This window comes from Plectropomus leopardus, chromosome 7 (assembly GCF_008729295.1).
Source record: "Plectropomus leopardus isolate mb chromosome 7, YSFRI_Pleo_2.0, whole genome shotgun sequence".
NCBI lineage: Eukaryota > Metazoa > Chordata > Actinopteri > Perciformes > Serranidae > Plectropomus > Plectropomus leopardus.
The window spans coordinates 24,604,363-24,623,722 of NC_056469.1; the positions used below are offsets into that span (position 1 = coordinate 24,604,363).

Consider the following 19,360-nt stretch of genomic DNA (forward strand, 5'->3'; position numbering starts at 1 on the left):
CTGACGTCACAACAATGCGACATTTTTATTGAACTATTTTTTAAAATCTTATTGGCTTGAAAACGTTGAAAATTTAAAAATCAAAAATGTTATATTGGCAAAAATTATTATTCAGACATTTCAGTTTTATTCCATCTGTCTGGCAGACCATGAGGGTTGTTATTATTAATTTATTTTTAGTTTTATTTACTTATTGTGCAATTTGATTAATTTCACGTTATTTTTATATTCTAAAATATATTTCATACAACTTATATAATGACAAAAGTGACTATACATAATCCATGTGTTGAATGTATGTATTCAATAAAGTTTGAAAGAAAGATTTTGCAACAACAGATTCAAGTATTAAAATGTATTATTTTTTTAAATAATTAAAAAAAAATAATAAATTGGGCCTTTATTGTAAATCAGATCCATCTATTACGGTGGTCAAATAAGAGAGAAACTCTTAAAATACACTAAACCAGGTTCCACCTTCATATACTGTATTTGGATTTGTATAAGATAAACTTCCCAAGTATAAGGATGTTATTAATCAGAGGCCAATCCTTATTATTATCCATCAGTCCATAAATATTGTCCTCTGGAGAAAAGTTTTCTTTTTTTAAATTTATATTTTTAAGAAATCCAGTCATGTACATTAAGCTATAAAGCTTCAGAATTCATACATTGGAAAACTACAGTTATTGGCTTTTATTCCAAATTGTAACAATTCACTGGATGTATACACTCAACTTAAGATTTTAAAATTGATTGCTTTTGCTTTGGGAGTTATGGGGAACTTTGGATTTTCTGCCTGTTACACCTGAATAGTACTTTTAGAATAGATGGCTACATTGCATTTTTGTAAGATACTATAGGGTATGAGGTGTAATTAAACAAACTTCTAATTGTTTTGTTTGATTTCATTTAAATCACAGCCCCCAATGGAAAGTTGTGAGGGACGAGGGGAGACAGGAGTAGAATAAGTTAAAATTCCATTAAGGATTTAAACAGTTTGATGTTTTCACACAACGCTGCCACTTATTGGACAACTGTGAACATTACAGGACGAAGCTGCAGCTATAAAGATACAGTATGAGGCAACTATCTGATGAAAAACACACAGAGACGAAGGACCACAAAGCCAAGTTTTTTTTTGAGGTAGTAGCTGTATTCAAATGATTGACAACACAATCACCCCTTCTCCACTGTACCAATGTTTCAGCTACAGAAATGACAATACTTTTCACAAAATGTCTTACTTTCTATACAGCACTCAATCAAATGTTAAAATGAAATGATTTAACTTACTACCTACAGATGACAAATACTGTCAGGATGCAGCATCTGTCTTCATGTTCTTTTGCCATCTTGTAATATTTAAAACATAAATCTAGTGTTCCAAGGCTAAGCACAAGAAACTAACTATACAACAAAGCAAAAAAGTATCCAGGGCCTAACTTTTTTTTTTCAGAGAAAAATACTTGAATTTGTAGTCGTACATGTGTATAAAGTATAAAGTATTGTGATAAGTTGAACTGTTAAACCGTTGGGGGCAGTTGTAGTGTTTATTATTCACTCGTAAAACAAAATGTAAAAAAAAAAAAATCCAAAAAAAAAATCAAAAAAAAAGCACCAAAAGTAACTAAAAAATATATTGTTAACCGTTAAAAAAAAACAAAAACAATATTTAAATAAATTTGTAACCACTTGGCTCCTTCACACACGCTGCACCAGAGGCAAGGCAAATTACGTAAACCAAAAGAAAAAGCACCAAATGTTAAGGAAGATGAAAAACGAAAATTCTAGTAACTAATGAAGAAATTTTCTTCTCATTTTCCATCTGATCAGTGTCCACCTTTCGTTCCAGGTGTCCTTATTTTCTCTTTCTGTCTTGAGAGCATCGAGGACAGTACCTGCATTGAAAAGATTTTTTTTTAAAAACAGCAACATTTAGCTGACTGATTTGAAGGGGTAATAATTCAGACTTTTATTGCACAAACTGAAAAAAATGGACAGTACATTGCTGCCCGTGTTTCTTACCATTTGCCTCTTGGTTTGGTCGTCAGGCCAACACATGCAAAATGGAACCACTCAATGGAGCACTGGAGTAAATACAAAAAAACGATAATGTGCTTTTCAGTATTCCTGCAAATGGAGCACTTTGTTGAGACATAAGGATTCAAAAAAACAAGGTGATCAAAACCAAAATCAATATTTCAAGAGAGAGAGAGAGACGTCACATATAGTATGCATAGTTTATCATTTGGTAATTAATAATTCGTTCTGTCATCTGTGACCTTATCGCCAGAGGAAGAGACTGCAGGACTCCTCAGCCTCTTAATTTGTGGTTGGCATATGTGTTACACAGTATACATTACGGAAAGGATGCACATGTAATCTGACGTATTATAGATATATTACATCATTAAAGCTTCTATTTTGTATCATTACTCTTGTCTAATCATGTCAATTTCACATAAGTACACAACTGCTGGTATTCAAAGTTAATGTTATTTAGGCACATATCAACATTGAATTAAATGTTGTTTGGAAAGGACCCTCACATTAAAGGGCCCATGAAATTAATAAATACATTAACTGTATTCTTATTTGTGTTGTATGCCACAAAAGGGCATTGTGGCAGAAACTGGTATTCTTATTTTGGCTCTGACTGTAAAATGCCACTATTTTGCTTTTGGGAATGTTTACAAAAGCCAATAAAATGTGATTATATGACATGAATGATTATGAGGAATGCGACTAATACCTGCCAAATCCTTGGAGACTTTGAAGAGACTTTTAGAAGTGTAAAGTCTTACATAAGAAAATACAGGGAGTTGTGTCGTGCTCCCAGGATTTCCATTGTTTGGTGTAAGGTAATAATTAACCAAGTAATTTTTGGTTGTATTTTATTGTAGATTTTTTTGGTACTTAATTTTATCTAGTGACTTTAGTCCTTGTATTTGCACTCAACATTATTTGTTAAGCTCTAGCCACTTTTCTGTGTCTTATTTTTCATTAATCTGTTTCCTTTTCTTTCTACAATTTTAGTTCAACGCGTCGATAAAAGCCATCTCCTCTGCAAACGCCCAAACATAGATAAAACATCGTCCACTTTATCCTCCTCCACCTCTTCTGTAAGTGCACGAGCATCATTTAGCCACAGAAATAAAGTGAAGCACAACATCAGTGCACTTTACGTGACCCCTGACAGACACTGGAAAGTGGCCATAAAATAAAACTCACATCAGTATTGTCACAGCCGATCATCTCGCCGTACGAGACCTGATGACACAGACAGTAAGTGGGTTCGTTGGGGTCCACTGGCATGTCCAGCACATCAGATGGGTGCACATTCCCAAAGTTGGTGGCAGGGCTGTTGAATTCTCCTCTGATGATGAGGGAAAAGTGACAATGTAAGAATATGATCATTAAACCAACAAAAAATTTAAATATGAAAATTAAACACGAGGCATTACGAGCCGGAAAAGCAGAAACACAACGTACGGTTGAAGGAGTTTGACTTTCTTCTGTGCACTCTTTGGACTGCCATCTTCGTCTGAACTCTTCACTTTAGACCTTGTTTTAGCCGTCTTCTTCTCTTTCTGTCTGGTTTCAGCTGGAATTACAAAACCACTTTAGTTTTCCTCCAAGTTTGGTTTTGGATGCCTCGACAGTCGTCTGCGCATAAAATATAAAGACACAACAAGACCGACACACACCTTTCTTTCCCTTACTGGAGGTGGAATCATAGTCTGTGCTCTCTATCTGCTTCTCTTTCAGGTCAGCCTCAAACCGAGCCAGGTCCGTGTCCAGACGTCTGATGTGTTTGTCGACCTGCAGAAAATACAACGTCAGCAGTGATTGCAATTGATTTATTTAGCACATATAAAAAACAGCAATGTTATACATTTCAATAAAAGGAGACAGAACCAGAAAAACCCTCAAGGAGCTTGACAAGTGAGGTTCTCCATGAAACTATCAATCAGTGCATCGGTCTCTTATCATTGATAAGAAAAAAGTTATAAAATTATAATATAAAATGTTATTTTATTTTATATGTATATTTTATATATATATATATATATATATAGGCCAAAATTAACAAATATTACTAAGAAAGGACAGGCAGAGACTAGTTATGACACAGTGGGTCCATCAGCTGTTCCAAATGATATTATCTAAACATGTATGAAAAACAGCGCTTTTTCTAAGATACGAACCATTTCATAGGTCTGCATGGCCAGCTGCACCTTATCATCTCCAAACTCCTTGCATTTACTGTAAGACTGCTGGATCTGCCTCAGTATGGACAGCTTTTGTTCAGAGGAAAGCGTTCGGGCGTTGGCTGTGTACTCCTTAGCCAGAGAATCTATCTGTCCCTTCAGATCTAAAACAGAGACAAGGAGGAAAAAGAAAACAAAAAAACAATAAAACTTGTGTACCGTCAATACTTCTCATATATACATGATTTGCAATACTTGAATATTAGGTTTCTGCTTATTGTTTACTGTACAAGGGAGTTTATTTGTATTTATGCCTTCAAAACATAAGTAGGATACTGGCCAGGATAGTTTGGGAATTTTAACATCACTCACAATTAACAACAAAAGTCAGTTATTACCACAAAGCTGTTTAGAAAGTGTTATGGAGGGTGTAGTTCTGAAGAAAATTCTACTTACGAGGTTACGGCTTTACTGTGTTCTTTGAAGGCTGATTTATAGCTGATCAAATGCTCTACACTAAACTTACGCTTTAGCCTATGCAAGTGACCTGTGCTACTGTGAGCATTTATACTTTTGAAGGAAATGGTTTTCAGATTAAAAACATCTGCCTGGAGCCTGCGCCTTCAGTGAATGCAGAAGCGTAAACAGGGTTCCTACAGCTTAAGGCAAGTGAGATTTAAGACTTAAGGAATAAAATGTAAGACCAATTTTACAATAAATAAAACTGAAAAACAGTGAACCGACATCAATGACTTGGTGTTTAGGGACAATTTTGCTCAAAGGTTTAATTTAGCATAAAACTTTTTTTCATTCAAATGAAAAATTAGATGAGCTACTTTCAATATCAAGAGGAAAAAAAACTTTTTCTGCATGTCAGAGACAAGGTTAGACATGGAAAAAAAAAGAAAAGAAAAGAAAAGAAAAGAAAAGAAAAAGATGAATAGAAACCTAATTCTAGTGCCCCAAACATTTTTAAGACTTTTGAAAGATTGGTTTAAGGCATTTTCATACAAATTAAGGCCGTATTTTTAGATTAATGAATTCTGAATCTTTTTTTTAGACTTTTCTGGGATCCACGGGGAACCCTGATAAACCAGCTTAAGTCATGATCCAGAAATTAGTCCCCAGTCTTGGATTATTTTATGTGAGGGATTTTCAGTGGCTTAAATAACTCAAATGATCTAATATCACACAAGAAAATATAAAACATTAGAGAAGAACAAAAATGTGCATAGCAGTTGTTTCCCTCTTAACTTTATTATTCTTTTAATCATCTTTGGACCCCTCCGGCTTTCCTTGGGATCCCTTTGGGGGCCCCGGCCTTCAGGTTGGGAACCACTGCATATATCACAATGTTCAAACATGAAAAATAAAAGTGCCACAGTGAGCTTCAACAGGCCTCTGTAACAAACTGGAGCACAGTCTCGTGTGTTTTCACACCATTTCCTGGTTAAAATCAGGAGTCACACGGTTCATTGTCCTCACCCTCAGTGCGTTGATCCAGGTCCCGCATCAAATTGAAGTTTCTCTGCAACTCAAAGGGCAGGTTTTCTATGCCTGGTGTTGCGGAGGGGGAGAAAACAATCACACAAATCCCGCTTTTAGTGAGCTCAACATGAAACAGTAACGTTAACACAAGCGGGGCGACGCCAGTTAGCTTAATGATGCTCAGGCTGCCATTAATGATGGCGCTCTCGCTAACGTTTAATCGTATAGCTACAAACAGCAAGGGGCACAAAAACAACGGGCTTTTCTTGTCAGGTTAATTAAATCTAGGTCCGCATAGTTTGTGCAGTGTGTTTGCCATGCAATGTCAAACTGCATCCTTTCTCCGCTGCGGTGTGTTGACCCAGCAAATAGACTGAGCCTAAACCCGCGGACCGTTAAGAAACGGTTAAATCAGTTTGTTCGGTGCGCGGGTTATTCAGGAGCTACGATACACAATAAAAGACAAAGCGCAAAATAAACTAAGTGGATTTATATGTTTTTCAATGCATTTAACTCGTAAGAAACAGCTTACTGTCCAAATAATGCTCCAAATACATCCCCGCCGCCATCTTAGAACATGTAAACAACACAGCTTCCGGTCCGAAATGGACAAATCTGATTGGCTGTTTCCACAGTCTTGACAACACTGTTCTCCAGCACAAATACACATCCCAAACGGGTGTACATATTTTTTAGGTAAAAAATAAATCAATAAAATAAAATAATAATAATACTATCTGGCATATGGCAGCCCCCTTTAGCACTTAGTTAGCTTTAAAATAAAGTGAATTTATGATCTGTGTGAATTTAATTTCAAGATAAATCTCACAAAATTCTGACTAGTCTGAAATCTAAATTTAAGATATTACTTATTAGAAGTCAGCAAATAATAATAAGTCATTTAACTGTACATACAATTGCACTGAAAGATGGCAACACGTTTTAATATTTGGATTTTTGCCATTAACATCCTGTCAAGACAGAACCTGGAGCATGACAAGCCTATTCAGCAAATTAAAGCTTATTTTAGAAAATAAAGTGCATTTATGACAAGAGTAAACTCAAATTTATGATAAATCTAATACAATTCTGACTTGTCTAAATTTAAAATTTGAGATATTTCTTAGTCTTTACCAACAAAAAACCCTTTAATGGTCTGGAAAATTGGATTCAAAGATTGCAATAATTTTTAATATCTGGAATTTTCCATTTACATTTTGACTACTCAGAACTTAAAATCGAGTTACCTTTAGTGTAGTTCAGACTATTCATAGTTTCAATTTTAACAAGTCAGATGTTTGGTGAGAAATTAGTTTGTGGTTAAATTTTAGTTGTAGATATCTGAAACTGGAATGATGACTTATCAAACTAAGTTTACCAGTCAAACCACATTAATAAATTATGTTTAATATGAAATGAAAGATTATCAAGTAAAAGCTATTAGATGCAAAAGTGTTTTCCATCACTGCCTTGAAAAAAAAAACAAACCATCTGACCATCAGTGACCAGACAATCCTTGAATACCGAAAAACAAGTAAAACTTCTCACTGATGAACCAAACAGTTAATAAGATATCTTAAAAGATTTATTGTGTTTTACAGATTCATGGAAGTTATTCCACACTGCAATTAAATCAACAGACAAACATGATGAATATTTTGTGATACAAATAAAAAACAGCGGCCCGAACTTGAAAGCGAACATCTTTAACCAGTCGGATTTAATTTGCACACAGGCTTTACAAACATATCTGACTGTCACATACAGTATCGCTGCTCATTTGTCAGCTGAGAAGGTCTCGGTCCATAATGACGCTCTACAAAACTCTTACATACTCAAGTACAATTTATCACACTGTACACACGTCACTCTCCTTGTTTTTCCAACATGTTCTTCAACTTTTTGAATTTATTCTTTCCCATTCTGTTCTTTCCCTTCATGGGTGTCTTTCTCTGTTTGCCCTGCTTCTTCTCAAATCTGCTCTTTTCCTTTTTCTCAGCCTTTGACTCTTTAGTTTCACCGGCTGTCTTCACCGCAGGCTTCTTAGCCTCTGCCCCTTTCACAGTCTCTCCATCCATCTTGGCTTTCTTTGCCTTTTTAGGTCCAGCAGGTGAGTCTTTTTTGCCTTTTGGCTTGACGTTTGCTGTTCCGTTGGCTTTACCCTTTAAGTTGGGTACGCTCTTCTTTGCCTTGTCGCTCTTGGATGGTTTCTCTGCAGGAGAGTCTGTCACCGCCGTCGCCTGAGAAGCTTCTGCGTTTTCTTCTTCTACATAAATGAAAAAACAGAGGATGAGTTCCTGTTAAACAGCATAACTATCACGATGAAAGCTGGCATGTGCTCGTAAGAGAAAGCGTTACCTTTGTCTGTTGGTGCGGTTGGAATTACGTTGGAGAATTTCTTCAGCTTGGCCACAAAAAAACCGTCCATGTTGTGGGAATGAGGGTAAAATCGGCGAGTCAGTCGCATAGTCGGGTGGAATCTACGTTCTTTGAACCTAAAAAAAAAATGCAAATTAATTTAGGCTTTGAAATCAATGTTTCAATGACTCAACCACACTGCGAAAACACATATTGGTTTTATATTTACCTGGTGAAGCCCTCTTTGCCAAAGTCAAGTCCAGTGGGAACTAATTTCACGTTCCTCTTCTTTAAAGCGTAGTCCACCACCCATTCATTCTCCTCCACCTGGTGGAACACATTTTGATCAAAACCTTAACCTTTCTGTTACGTGCTCACAAATAACAAGTAAATCTAAGAATGAATTAGCTGAATGTACATTACACGTACCATTATTGAACATGTGCAGTAGACCAGATATCCTCCGGAAGAGGACTCTGCATTCACAGAGTCGATGGCGGAAAGAATCAGTTCTTTCTGTAAGTGAGCAGAGCGTTGGATGTCGGCTTCGTCCTGTCAGGAATTTAAAAAAGCATTAAACACTTATTTCAGTGTTTCCCACAGAAATACATTCGATGCCTGGCACGAGGGAGGGGGGACAGCAAACCTTCAGGTCATTTTTTTTTTGGTCTCTTTTTGATAATTTTCTGTGTCACTTCTCTAAAGTTGGAGGTTTCTGTGGGTCTCTGAACACAGCTAAAGCAGAACAAACTTTTTGATTATCACATTCAAGACTTCCTTCCAATCAGTTTGTTGTCGGCTCAATCAGAGTTAATCAGAGCTGACTGATGGATTAAAGAAGCAGCTGCTGCAAAGATAAGGAAAGCAAACTTCCTCTGTTAGACAGGTTAGAGCCAGCACTGGACTGTTGTGGTTTCCACAGGAATGCAGACGGTTTCATCTAAAAGTAGGTTAGAGAAATGCTGGACAACACAAAAAAATATATGAACTAACAAACATTAAGTTTCACTTTCACTGCAATTGACTCTCTGCTGCTCAGTCTGTGCCCAGAGTATGCTCCATTTCAAGAGAGAAAGAGAGAAATGAAACTCCAAAACAAGAAAATCTGTGTGTGGTGGCAGATACTGATTTTGTGGTGCCGCTAATAAATGAATGTGAGAAACCCTGTATTTAAAACCAAAAATATACAAATGTATGTGCGTATGCGTAAACAAGTAATGGTGTTTTACCTTACTGGTCTTCACAGCTGGATCTTTAGCGATGACTCCTGTGCCTGAGCATGGAGCATCAAGCAGCACTCTGTCAAACCCACCCATCACCTGTAGACATAACGTTCAACAAGTCAGAAAACTATATAAAACTAGATAAGATAATCCTTTATGAGTCCCATAGTGGGGAAATTCACAATTATATAATAACAAACAATAGATAAAGTTAATATAAAACTACAGACATAATGTTTTTCTACAGATGTGTGTCTGTTACCTTTGGGAACTGTCTTCCATCGTAGTTGCAGACAACAGTGTTGGTGACTCCCAGACGGTGTATGTTGCCCACAACACTTTTCAACCTGTCAGCGTTGGCATCGTTAGCCACGATCATCCCCGTGTTTCTCATCAGCTGAGCTGAGGGTGAAACATTCGCATAAACAGTTAAATAGGTTTCATTTGACATTTCAACTTGAAAGATCACAGAAACTACTGAATATTACAATAGCTTTGTTTCAGCTGTAGTGTAGACCAATGAATTGTAAAAAGTTCTCACAGGCAAACATTAATTGGTTACAGTTTCTCACATGCAGGAATTTGATGTTCTTTAATGTTGTTTAGGAAAGTACAGAAGATATTCAGTTTAACTCTTATTTAGATAAACCAGGAATTTAAAAACATCATGTTGGGTTTTAGTAAATTATAATGGGCATATTTCACCATGTTTTAGACAAAATGATTAATCTATTATTTGAGAAAAGGATCATCAGAATAATCAATACTGAAAAGTTATCTGCAGCACTCCTCTATGTTATACAATTCACAAACACCTCATAAACTGAACGGAACAAGGTATTATTGCAGCATATCTTACCAATATAGGTGGTCTTGCCTCCTGGAGCTGAGCTCATGTCCAACACTAACTCTCCCTCCTGCGGAGAAAGCGCCATCACAGGCAGAAAACTGGAGGCGCCCTGCAGCATGTACTGACCAGCGAGATACTCTGGGGTTGCACCTGTTTTAAAGCATGAACAGAATTACGGTTAAAGCTTGTGTGGCTACAGTCGGCCTCAGATATTCTCCAATAAAAAGATAAATAATAGCTTGAGTCAGATCACTGACGTGAGTATGCTTGAAGTTACCTATAGGTACAGACGAGTCATAGATGACCAAACCCACTTTAGACCATTTCCCCAGAGGATCGAGGTTCACTCCTCTGTTGATCAGGGCCTGAACCAGGAAAAACACATACCACAGAGTTTAACATGTGAGCACCTAAAGGCAGAATCTAATACAATACTGGTCAAATCATTTGGTGAGGGGGATCTCCTTGTGTTCAGTTCTGGATTTTGGGGTTAATGATACACTCAAATCTTTAGTTGAACATTTGCGTCTTTTAATCTAGGATTTTATTTCTGACACTTTTTAAACAGGCTCTGTCTCCTCTACTATTGTATGGATGTAATGGCAGTTTCAGCCAATATGACATTAAGTTATTGTTATAAAAGTCACCAACTGTAACTTCTAATAAAAAGGCCATTTGTATATATATGACTCATTGTATGTTACCTTAAATACATGAAGAAAACTTTGCTTTTCCCAACATGCCTCTAGACTGAACGAAGAATCCAAAAAAGGTGAACACTCATAATTAAGTAAAGTGAATGTGGACCATTTCACAGTAAAACAACATCAAAACGTCTGTTTACAAACTCTCACGCAACTAAAGCAGTATAATCCAAGTCTCATTTATCCAGTCGCATGCTCAGTGCTCCCCAAACACGTGCATACTCACTAAAACATTATGATTAAAACACATCAGTACAAACAGTCTCCTGCATGAATGTGTAGAGTGCCGGGGCACACGCGTGCAAACTCATACTCACATGCAGGCTCAGGGTGCTCTGCTCAACATAAAGATTTGTAAAAAGAAGGGTTGTGGCAAAAATGCATGTTTCAGAAGTACTGAGCATATGGCTGTAGAATAAATGAGCCTTGGATTATACTGCACGAGCTGTTTGAGGGTTTGTAAAAAAGATGTTTTGATATAGTTTTGCAGTTGATAAACTTAGTCCCCATTCCTCATTAATTTATGAGGAATGTTTGCTTTTTTTGGATTCTCTGCTCACCATGGAGGCATGCGAGAAAAAACATTTCCTCACAATTCAACATCACTCTGTGTATAACTGATATACAATGGTAATTTTGTGGGTGAGGTATTCTTTTAATCCATGTCTCCCACCATTAGCAGTTACCTGTGCAAGATCCCTCCTCCTTGTTTTCAGTGTGTTGGTCCGTATAGTGACGGGTCTGTGAATTTCATTGGCCTCCAGGAAGTCAACCAGCTGTAAGTAAGAAGAAGAAAAAGATTCCTTTCATTAAAGAAAAAACAGAAATCAGCAAATTAAAAAGATTTTAGATTTAGTTAGATTCATAACTGCACATCAATCAGTTGTAATCATTATAAAAAGAACATCAGAGTGTGTTTTCTTCGGTGCAACGGGGGAAAAAAAGATTACTCACCTCTGAAAGAGGGAAGAGGTCCATTAATTTCTCAATAAGGAAGATGTTGTAGCTGTAGTAAGTACACAGATCTTTCTTCAGCAGAGAGGTGTACTCTGCTCTCTCTTTCCCCTCCTCCTTTTTTGTTGAGAAATTACAAAGGACATCAATGTTGTCTTTTACTCTTTGATAGATCGTCTTCAGGTCCAGAGGCAGAACACCTAAAAGTGCAGACAAGAGAAGGATTTAGACCTCTTACAAAAAGAAGTAACATTTGCTGCTTGGAAAGAGAGAACTGTTATTGGAAATCAAAATCAGAGAGAAGTAGGTTTTCACATAAAAGGATGAGCCTTGTTTTTAAAACTATAAACAGAGAAAATAAAAGATCATAAGTACTGCAAACAGTTACGAACCATAAATCTAAATAAAGTTGACACTTATATATATATGTATAGAGAGAGAGAGAGAGAGAGAGAGAGAACTGTAAGTCACTTACCTTCCTTCTCACTTTCCTCTGCCCCTGGTAGCCTAAATTTATCCATTTCATCAATGTTGGCTTGTACTGTGTCTTCCTCATCCATGTCAGCATCTGATTTTTTTCCCTCTTCATCTTCGTCCTCATCTTCCTCATCATCGTCATCGTCATCATCATCGTCGTCAACATCTTCATCACTCCCTAGTGCCAACGTTTCCTTAAGCTTTTTCTCCTTCTTGGCTGCGCGCTCGATGGGAAGAAGCTGCGCGTGGAACAAAAAAACAAGTATCTCAATAACTTTTTTTTTTCTACCACATTAATCACCCTTTAAGATAAACTCCCTGATTTTGTTGCATCTGTTTTAACACATCAGCAGTGACGTGGGGGGAAATTTGGCATCTCTAACAAAATTAGGGATTATATCAGCTGATTTGCAGTTTGGGTATAAATTACGTTTTGACATTTTAATCAAAATTTCAGTTAATTTTTCTTAAATACAGAAAACACAACAAAGTGGTAATAAGAGAACCATTTCACATACTTCCTCTCCATCACTTTCTTCTTCTGCTGCTGCTGCTTCCTCGTCACTGCCATCATCGAGCGCACCATAGTCATCAACCATGTCATCATCATCCTCATCCTCATCATCATCCTCCTCCTCCTCCTCCTCCTCCTCTACTTCTTTTATTCCTAATTTGGCTCCCTTCTTTCCTTGGTCTTTTCCTTTCTTCTGCTGCTGTTGCTGCTGCTGCTCCTCCTCCTCCTCTTCATCTTCCTCTTGCTCCCAGTGTTCATCACTATCATCCTCACTTTCAGGTTCATCAATTTTGCGCTTCCTCTTCGCTGGTTTCAACCATTTACTGTTCTCATCCGTGAATCCTTTAGAGAAAGTGAAACAGACAATAAACACCATGTATATGTTCTGTGATTAGCAAAAAACAGCTCAAAAACATATTATTCAAAGTCAAATACACATTTCATGTTTTATTTCCTCATATTTGCATGTGCAGGGGAGTAATCATCTGCACTTGTGTGTGCAGAAAACATCACAACCACATTCAAAAACACTGCTGTGTTTACCTTTCTGTGGCTTTCCCGCAGCTGCATCTTTAGGCTTTTTCACATTCTGGTCTCTTTTTGCAGCTCTGTAAAATGACAGCATGAATGAGCAACTTGCAAACAGAGTGATGTGATTTCATGTTGTGTAAACGGCCAACTTGTCACCTTTGTCTGCCTCTCCTTGATAGACGTTTTGGTCCTGTTTCCTCTGCAAAAATAAAAGAAACATTTTGACCAACTATAATGATGCCGTCGGCAAGATTAAGTGTTTTTTGTTTAACTTTAGATTTCGAGAGTGAATGTGTGTTTACTAGCAGCTGATATAAAAAAAGCCATAATAAATAATAATCACCGTCAGTTAAAAACTTGGCCAACTCTGCCTCGGCTCCTTGCTGCTTCCTGGATTTTTTCCCTGGCCCTCTCTTCACCTTGTTGGTGGGATCTAACTTCCGACCCATGACTCCGAGTTACACAGACACCCTAAGAAGTAGACAAGAGAAATGTATTATCTTTTCAAAGCCTGTGAAAAACAAAGTCAGTGTACATGAACAAATTCACCTGTTAGTGCTGATTTTAGACCATTATGTGTTATGATGCATGCTCTACTGAACTTAATTTAGTGAATTAATGATAACGTTTAAGGGATTAGTTCGTCACTTAGGGCTAATCTGACGACTAGGAAAGAAGCAATGCTTGCACAGTTACTCCATGCCACAAAAGATTAATCAAGACAACATTTTGATCCTGCTTGTGCATGTTTGTTAGGACAAAATGCTACCCCTAACTCTAACAAGAAAATTAGATCAGATTATAAGCTATCTAGGTAAACTGCAAGTTAATTTTCTTTGGGTCTAAATCCAAAGCAACGTAATGCCAATAAATTGTTAAAAGGCACACAAAAAATAGAAGTAAGGTATATGTTATGTTATTGTTGTTATTATCATTATAATTATTATTATTATTGTTATTGCTATGTTATGCAAATGTTTTTCTTTATTGGATGTGACCTAAATCCTAATTGACAAACTGTCCTTCAACTGTTTAATGAAATATACATATTTCCACTTGAGAAAAGCAACTACACGAGCGACTGCAACTATAAAAACACAGTCTTTTAAAATAACAATCCCATAAACAGAAAGATACAAGTTTTGGTAGAGGATGACAACAGTATGGTAAGTAGAATTACGGAAAAAAGATATCTGTCAAAGTAATCAGACTGTCAAACAGAGAAACTAAAACCTGAGCACTGTGCAGAACAACAGTATGTCAGAGACATGTAGCCAAATGCTATAATTTGACAAAAACATAATAGATATCTTATTCAAAGGTGATCGAGAGGGAAGCCATGTGCACTAGAAAACAGTCTCACACATTACTCAGATCACCACAGGTACACATTTTCTTCTAGGTTTATGGTATTTAATATGGATTCACGATTATATTTCTGAAGACGTGGCTACCCTAAATGCTAAAATACAAGGCGTCTAAACTCTTTTGCAATGACAGAGTGGTTATAGAAAAAGCTGCAGCGAGCAGACACACACACACACACACAGATAATTGACATTAGTTGGTTAAACTCCGCATGTCGTGTTTACAGGATAAATAAAGACATTAGTTATAAAAACTGACCGAGTCTTTACCTAATGAACTCAGGTTCAATGATCCAAATACTCACCGAGTAATATGCTCTTTTCTTTATCCAACTTTTGCTCGTACGGTGTAAAATAAAGCACCCACACGTGAACTTCCCTTCAACACGTTGTACAAGAACATCCGGCGCACGTCAGTGAGGTGTTGACGGCGGCGATCTCGCGCACACAGACCGCAAAAGAAACACCGTTTTTTTTTTTAAATGACAAATTACACGATATTATCACGTTAGCACAGTACCAAAAATGTTGTTATAAAAATTAATCATGCAAAGTAAGCACTTAATAGTTATTAGGCAGCGACTCGTGAACGCGCACTTCTCCCGTGACGCGGACATCCTGCGACAGTCCATCTGAAGGTATCATGGCGGCTCCTAATGAGAAGAAGCGTGGTCTTGAACATTTGGACGAATATGAGCCAAAACCGGCCAAACACCTCCGCAGCCTGCACGATCGTATGGCAGAGAGGAGGCTGGTTGTTATTCTGGAGGGAGCTTCGTTAGAAACAGTGAAGGTAAAGTGTCAGGGTCTGTGTGTTGTTGTGATGCAGCTGCCAAGTCAGTGACACCAGCGACTACAACTTCAAAACGGAGCAAACTAATACCAAAAGTGCATTTTTTTCCCCAGGTCGGAAAAACCTTTGAGCTGTTGAACTGTGACCAACATAAAAATATTATCGTAAAAAGTGGAAGGAACCCGGGAAATATAAGACCAGACATCACACATCAGGTAAGCAGTCATTAAGACGAATAAAAAAATGTAAAAACAGCTGTATTCTTCGCTTGTGTCTGTCATGACCTACAAAAGTAAAGTGGCATTAAGTTTCAACCATTTTAAAATCCGGGAAAAAATGTTTTGACTTCTTTCAAAAACATAGGAAGGACAACAAGGTAAGAAATGACCCCCATAATTAGCAAGAAATTAGTAAGTACAAGAAAATTCCCTGCAAAATTAGGGAGAAAAAAGTTTTTAAAAAAATTAAATGAAAATGAAAAATAAAAGTGCCAAACAATTATAAGACTTCTGTAACATAATTCAAAATATGTAATTATGATAATTATAAATATAGTTTTTCCTTACCTTTTCAATTTGCAGTGTATGGAGCATTTTTTGATGATGCTACTCGCCTTTTCTCATGTTTTTGTGAATTAGTAGAGGTATAAATTACAAGTTAATGATAGTATTGTTCCAGTTGTAGAACTTGAATTTTTGGATATATAAACATGTTTTTCCTGTCTTTGATTTGAACTTTCGCTGAATAAAAAATTAAATTCGCACAAAAGAATAGCTATGATACTTTTTTTATGACTGAATTTTAGTGACACATTGAAGGGAAACAAAAACTTTAAGAAAATTTTTAAGACTTTTAAGGAAAAAAAAAGACATAAAATGTTAAATTGTCATTTTAAGTTATTGGGATGTATTAAGCTTTTAATTTACATGCCTTATTTCCTTGTACCAGTGTCTGCTCATGTTGATGGACAGTCCACTGAACAGGGCGGGCCTGTTGCAGGTTTACATCCACACAGAGAAAAACGCCTTAATAGAGATCAACCCACAGACCCGCATCCCAAGAACCTTCACTCGCTTCTGTGGCCTTATGGGTAAACTATTAACATTGAATGCGCTCTGTGGATAAACTACATACATGTTAAGTTTCTCTTTGTGTTGGCAAAGTAAAAAATAGTCAGTCTTACCAAACAATGTTATGGCTTAATACCTTGACATCATCGTTCTTTCTTCTATTTTAGTTCAGCTGCTGCACAAGCTGAGCGTCAGGGCCGCTGATGGTCCTCAGAAACTTCTGCGGATGATTAAAAACCCTGTGTCCGACCACCTGCCTCCTGGCTGCCCCCGCATTTCCACCTCCTTCTCTTCTGGAGAGGCTGTCTGTCCCCGCTCTTTGGTGCCCGAGGGCCCGGCTGCAGTGGTGATTGGAGCATTTGCACATGGAGCGGTGAGAAATTGCTTTATATGGCAGCTGATTCTTTGTTTTAAGCGTCCAATATTTGTTACTGATTTCTTTGTCTTCATCAGGTGAACGTGGACTACACAGAAAAGACAGTGTCCATCAGTAACTACCCGCTCTCTGCGGCACTGACCTGTGCCAAGATATGCTCTGCCTTCGAGGAAGTTTGGGGTGTTCTGTGACAGACAGTTAATAAACTACTGAGGTGAACCCGTCAGAGACAGTAACATACACGGACTTTCTTTAATGGACTAGGAGTGGATAAGATGTCCCTTTCACCAGCGATGCCATGTGGACTACGGACATATAACTCGTTGTACACTGTATGTGTGTATTTGAATTATGGTGTTTGGCCACCATGTGTATACTATAAACATGTATTTGTGTTCCCTTTCATTTAGAAATATGGCTGTTTTTATACAATTATCAATTGTACCAATTACTGTATTTTGCATAAAAATCATTACAGTTAACATTAAAATATTTGACTAAATAACAAGTGGTTTTCTTTCATATTGAGTGCAGTTATATGGACATTAATAACCTGTTTACGATCGGGTTTTTGGAGTATCCCATTTATGTGTTCAAGCATGTACACACCGTATTATAAGAGAGAGAAAGAGCAGGTGTAGCCTGTGTATCAATACTGTGGAAAATGAGTATTGAAATGGTTACAAATATTCAGAATCAACATGTATCAATAAAGTGATATTTTTGACAACACCAGTAAGACTACAGAATTTGTATCTTGTTCCAGGTATTTAATTTATATCCTTACTTTCATTCATTGGATGAATATAAACTTATTTATAGTGTAATATAAGTTTAATAGTTGAATAGTAATAGTAATTTGTATTCTTGGCTTCTTTGAAAGCCACAGCAGTTGGATCAGATATTAGGGATGCACAATAATATCAGCATGCCATCGGTATCAACAGATATTGGCTTTAAAATTAAATATTGAAGAATATTGATGTATGTTTCCTGTATTGCACAATGACTGAATATTACATTAATTGAACGGTATTGTATTTTATGTCTCCATCTGCTGGTGGGCCACCACGGTAAGAGTATGTACTTCAATATGATGTTAATTCCACCACAGAAGAGACTTGATCTTTTAAATTAGTTGTGGAAAAAAAGTGGACATCAGTTATTGGTCAAACAAATTATTTATCAACATAAGCAGATACTGGCAAAAAATCCAATATAATGCATTCCTACCAGATACCAATGATGTACTGTAAATAGTTTAAATTTTGATACAAAATAATAATAAAAATTAATTCATAAAAATAAAGAATTCATTTAAAAAATAAATGATAAATTGGTAAAATCTTCATGTTGGAAATTAAAATATTGGGCCTACAGGAAGTGTCACTGAATAAAAGAAAATTGGTATATACTGAAGCTACATTTGGATTGAAATATGTTTCTCTGTATTTTTCGTAATTCTTTTTTAATTTAAAAAAAATGCATGTATATATATCAGTCTAAAATTCCCAATAACATCCCACCTGCTACATAATGTCCCAACCCCAAAGTCCAGAAACCCCTTTTTTGTTGTTGTTGTTGTTGTTGTTGTTATCCTCCTAAGTTTGGTTAGCTAAACTTTGACTGAAGCATGTTAAAAATACATGTATATAAAGACTAGCCAAAACACACAGACAAGGTAAAACGTGATTTTTTAACTCTTAAAGTGCCATTAAGTTTAGCCAGTTTAGCTGAGGTTGGTGTTAAATATCGCCTGCTAGCTAAAGTTAGCTCCCTGCTAGCTCCCTAATAGCTAAATATGGCCGTTACTCACTTTTCCTCTGGCTGTGGACTCCTCCTGGTCCTCGGTGGTCCCCTTCAGTTTCCTAAACGCTGTCTCATCCCCTTTCCAAGACATTTTTCCGGTCGGAGTTTTGGTAAGTCTCACTATTTGTTTGATCACTTTTGAGGCTGTATTTCCTTTAGCCTTAACGCCGCCATTAGCATTTCCCGTCGCGCCCTGGGTGAGGATTTTTAGGGTGAGGATTTGCTCGCATTTTCGCTGCTTGCCTATTTAATATTTTAATATTTTAGAACGAAATCTAAAAACTGCCCAGCTGATTGTTTAAAAGTTTGACAAGCAAATATGGACTTATTTTCAAATGGTGAGTTTGTGATTCTTGTGAGTTTGTTTCTTCAGTTGCCTAATAGACACAAGCTTAGGGACTGTTCTTTATTTATTTATTTATTTTTACCCTCCCCGAAGCTACAAATATTTCTCATTGAGCCTCCCTGAGTGACAATGCATGATCTTTCTGCCAATATTAATTCACTCTACACTGCTGATGTTATTTTTATTTATTCAGATACTGTTCCGCACTTTACACTTGTATATATGTATATATGTACAGTCTCTTAGTTTTTTAGTTTTCTTAAGCGTATTCCTTTATATTCTATTA

General features: G+C 36.8%; 3 protein-coding genes across 3 annotated transcripts; 1 reads left to right on the plus strand and 2 right to left on the minus strand.

Moving 5' to 3' along the window:
• Window positions 1-1,182: 1,182 nt before the first annotated feature.
• On the minus strand, window positions 1,183-6,319 carry ing4 (inhibitor of growth family, member 4). The gene is made up of 8 exons (XM_042489433.1): window positions 6,235-6,319; window positions 5,700-5,771; window positions 4,212-4,378; window positions 3,711-3,825; window positions 3,496-3,607; window positions 3,235-3,379; window positions 2,029-2,090; window positions 1,183-1,901 (listed from the first exon to the last, which is right to left on the minus strand). The coding sequence occupies exons 1-8, from the start codon at window positions 6,269-6,271 to the stop codon at window positions 1,862-1,864; spliced, it is 750 nt and encodes a 249-aa protein (XP_042345367.1). The 5' UTR covers window positions 6,272-6,319; the 3' UTR covers window positions 1,183-1,861.
• A 950-nt stretch (window positions 6,320-7,269) lies between these two features.
• nop2 (NOP2 nucleolar protein homolog (yeast)) lies at window positions 7,270-15,064 on the minus strand. Its single transcript, XM_042489322.1, has 16 exons — window positions 14,986-15,064; window positions 13,657-13,784; window positions 13,470-13,512; window positions 13,326-13,390; window positions 12,787-13,124; window positions 12,267-12,507; window positions 11,792-11,991; window positions 11,524-11,613; window positions 10,411-10,498; window positions 10,143-10,283; window positions 9,546-9,685; window positions 9,290-9,379; window positions 8,490-8,612; window positions 8,290-8,387; window positions 8,061-8,197; window positions 7,270-7,968 (listed from the first exon to the last, which is right to left on the minus strand). The coding sequence occupies exons 2-16, from the start codon at window positions 13,760-13,762 to the stop codon at window positions 7,568-7,570; spliced, it is 2,301 nt and encodes a 766-aa protein (XP_042345256.1). The 5' UTR covers window positions 13,763-13,784; window positions 14,986-15,064; the 3' UTR covers window positions 7,270-7,567.
• Window positions 15,065-15,304: 240 nt separating this feature from the next.
• emg1 (EMG1 N1-specific pseudouridine methyltransferase) lies at window positions 15,305-17,421 on the plus strand. Its single transcript, XM_042489415.1, has 5 exons — window positions 15,305-15,473; window positions 15,587-15,688; window positions 16,422-16,563; window positions 16,711-16,916; window positions 16,997-17,421. Exons 1-5 carry the CDS (start codon window positions 15,324-15,326, stop codon window positions 17,108-17,110), a joined length of 714 nt encoding a protein of 237 aa, XP_042345349.1. The 5' UTR covers window positions 15,305-15,323; the 3' UTR covers window positions 17,111-17,421.
• Window positions 17,422-19,360: the final 1,939 nt, after the last annotated feature.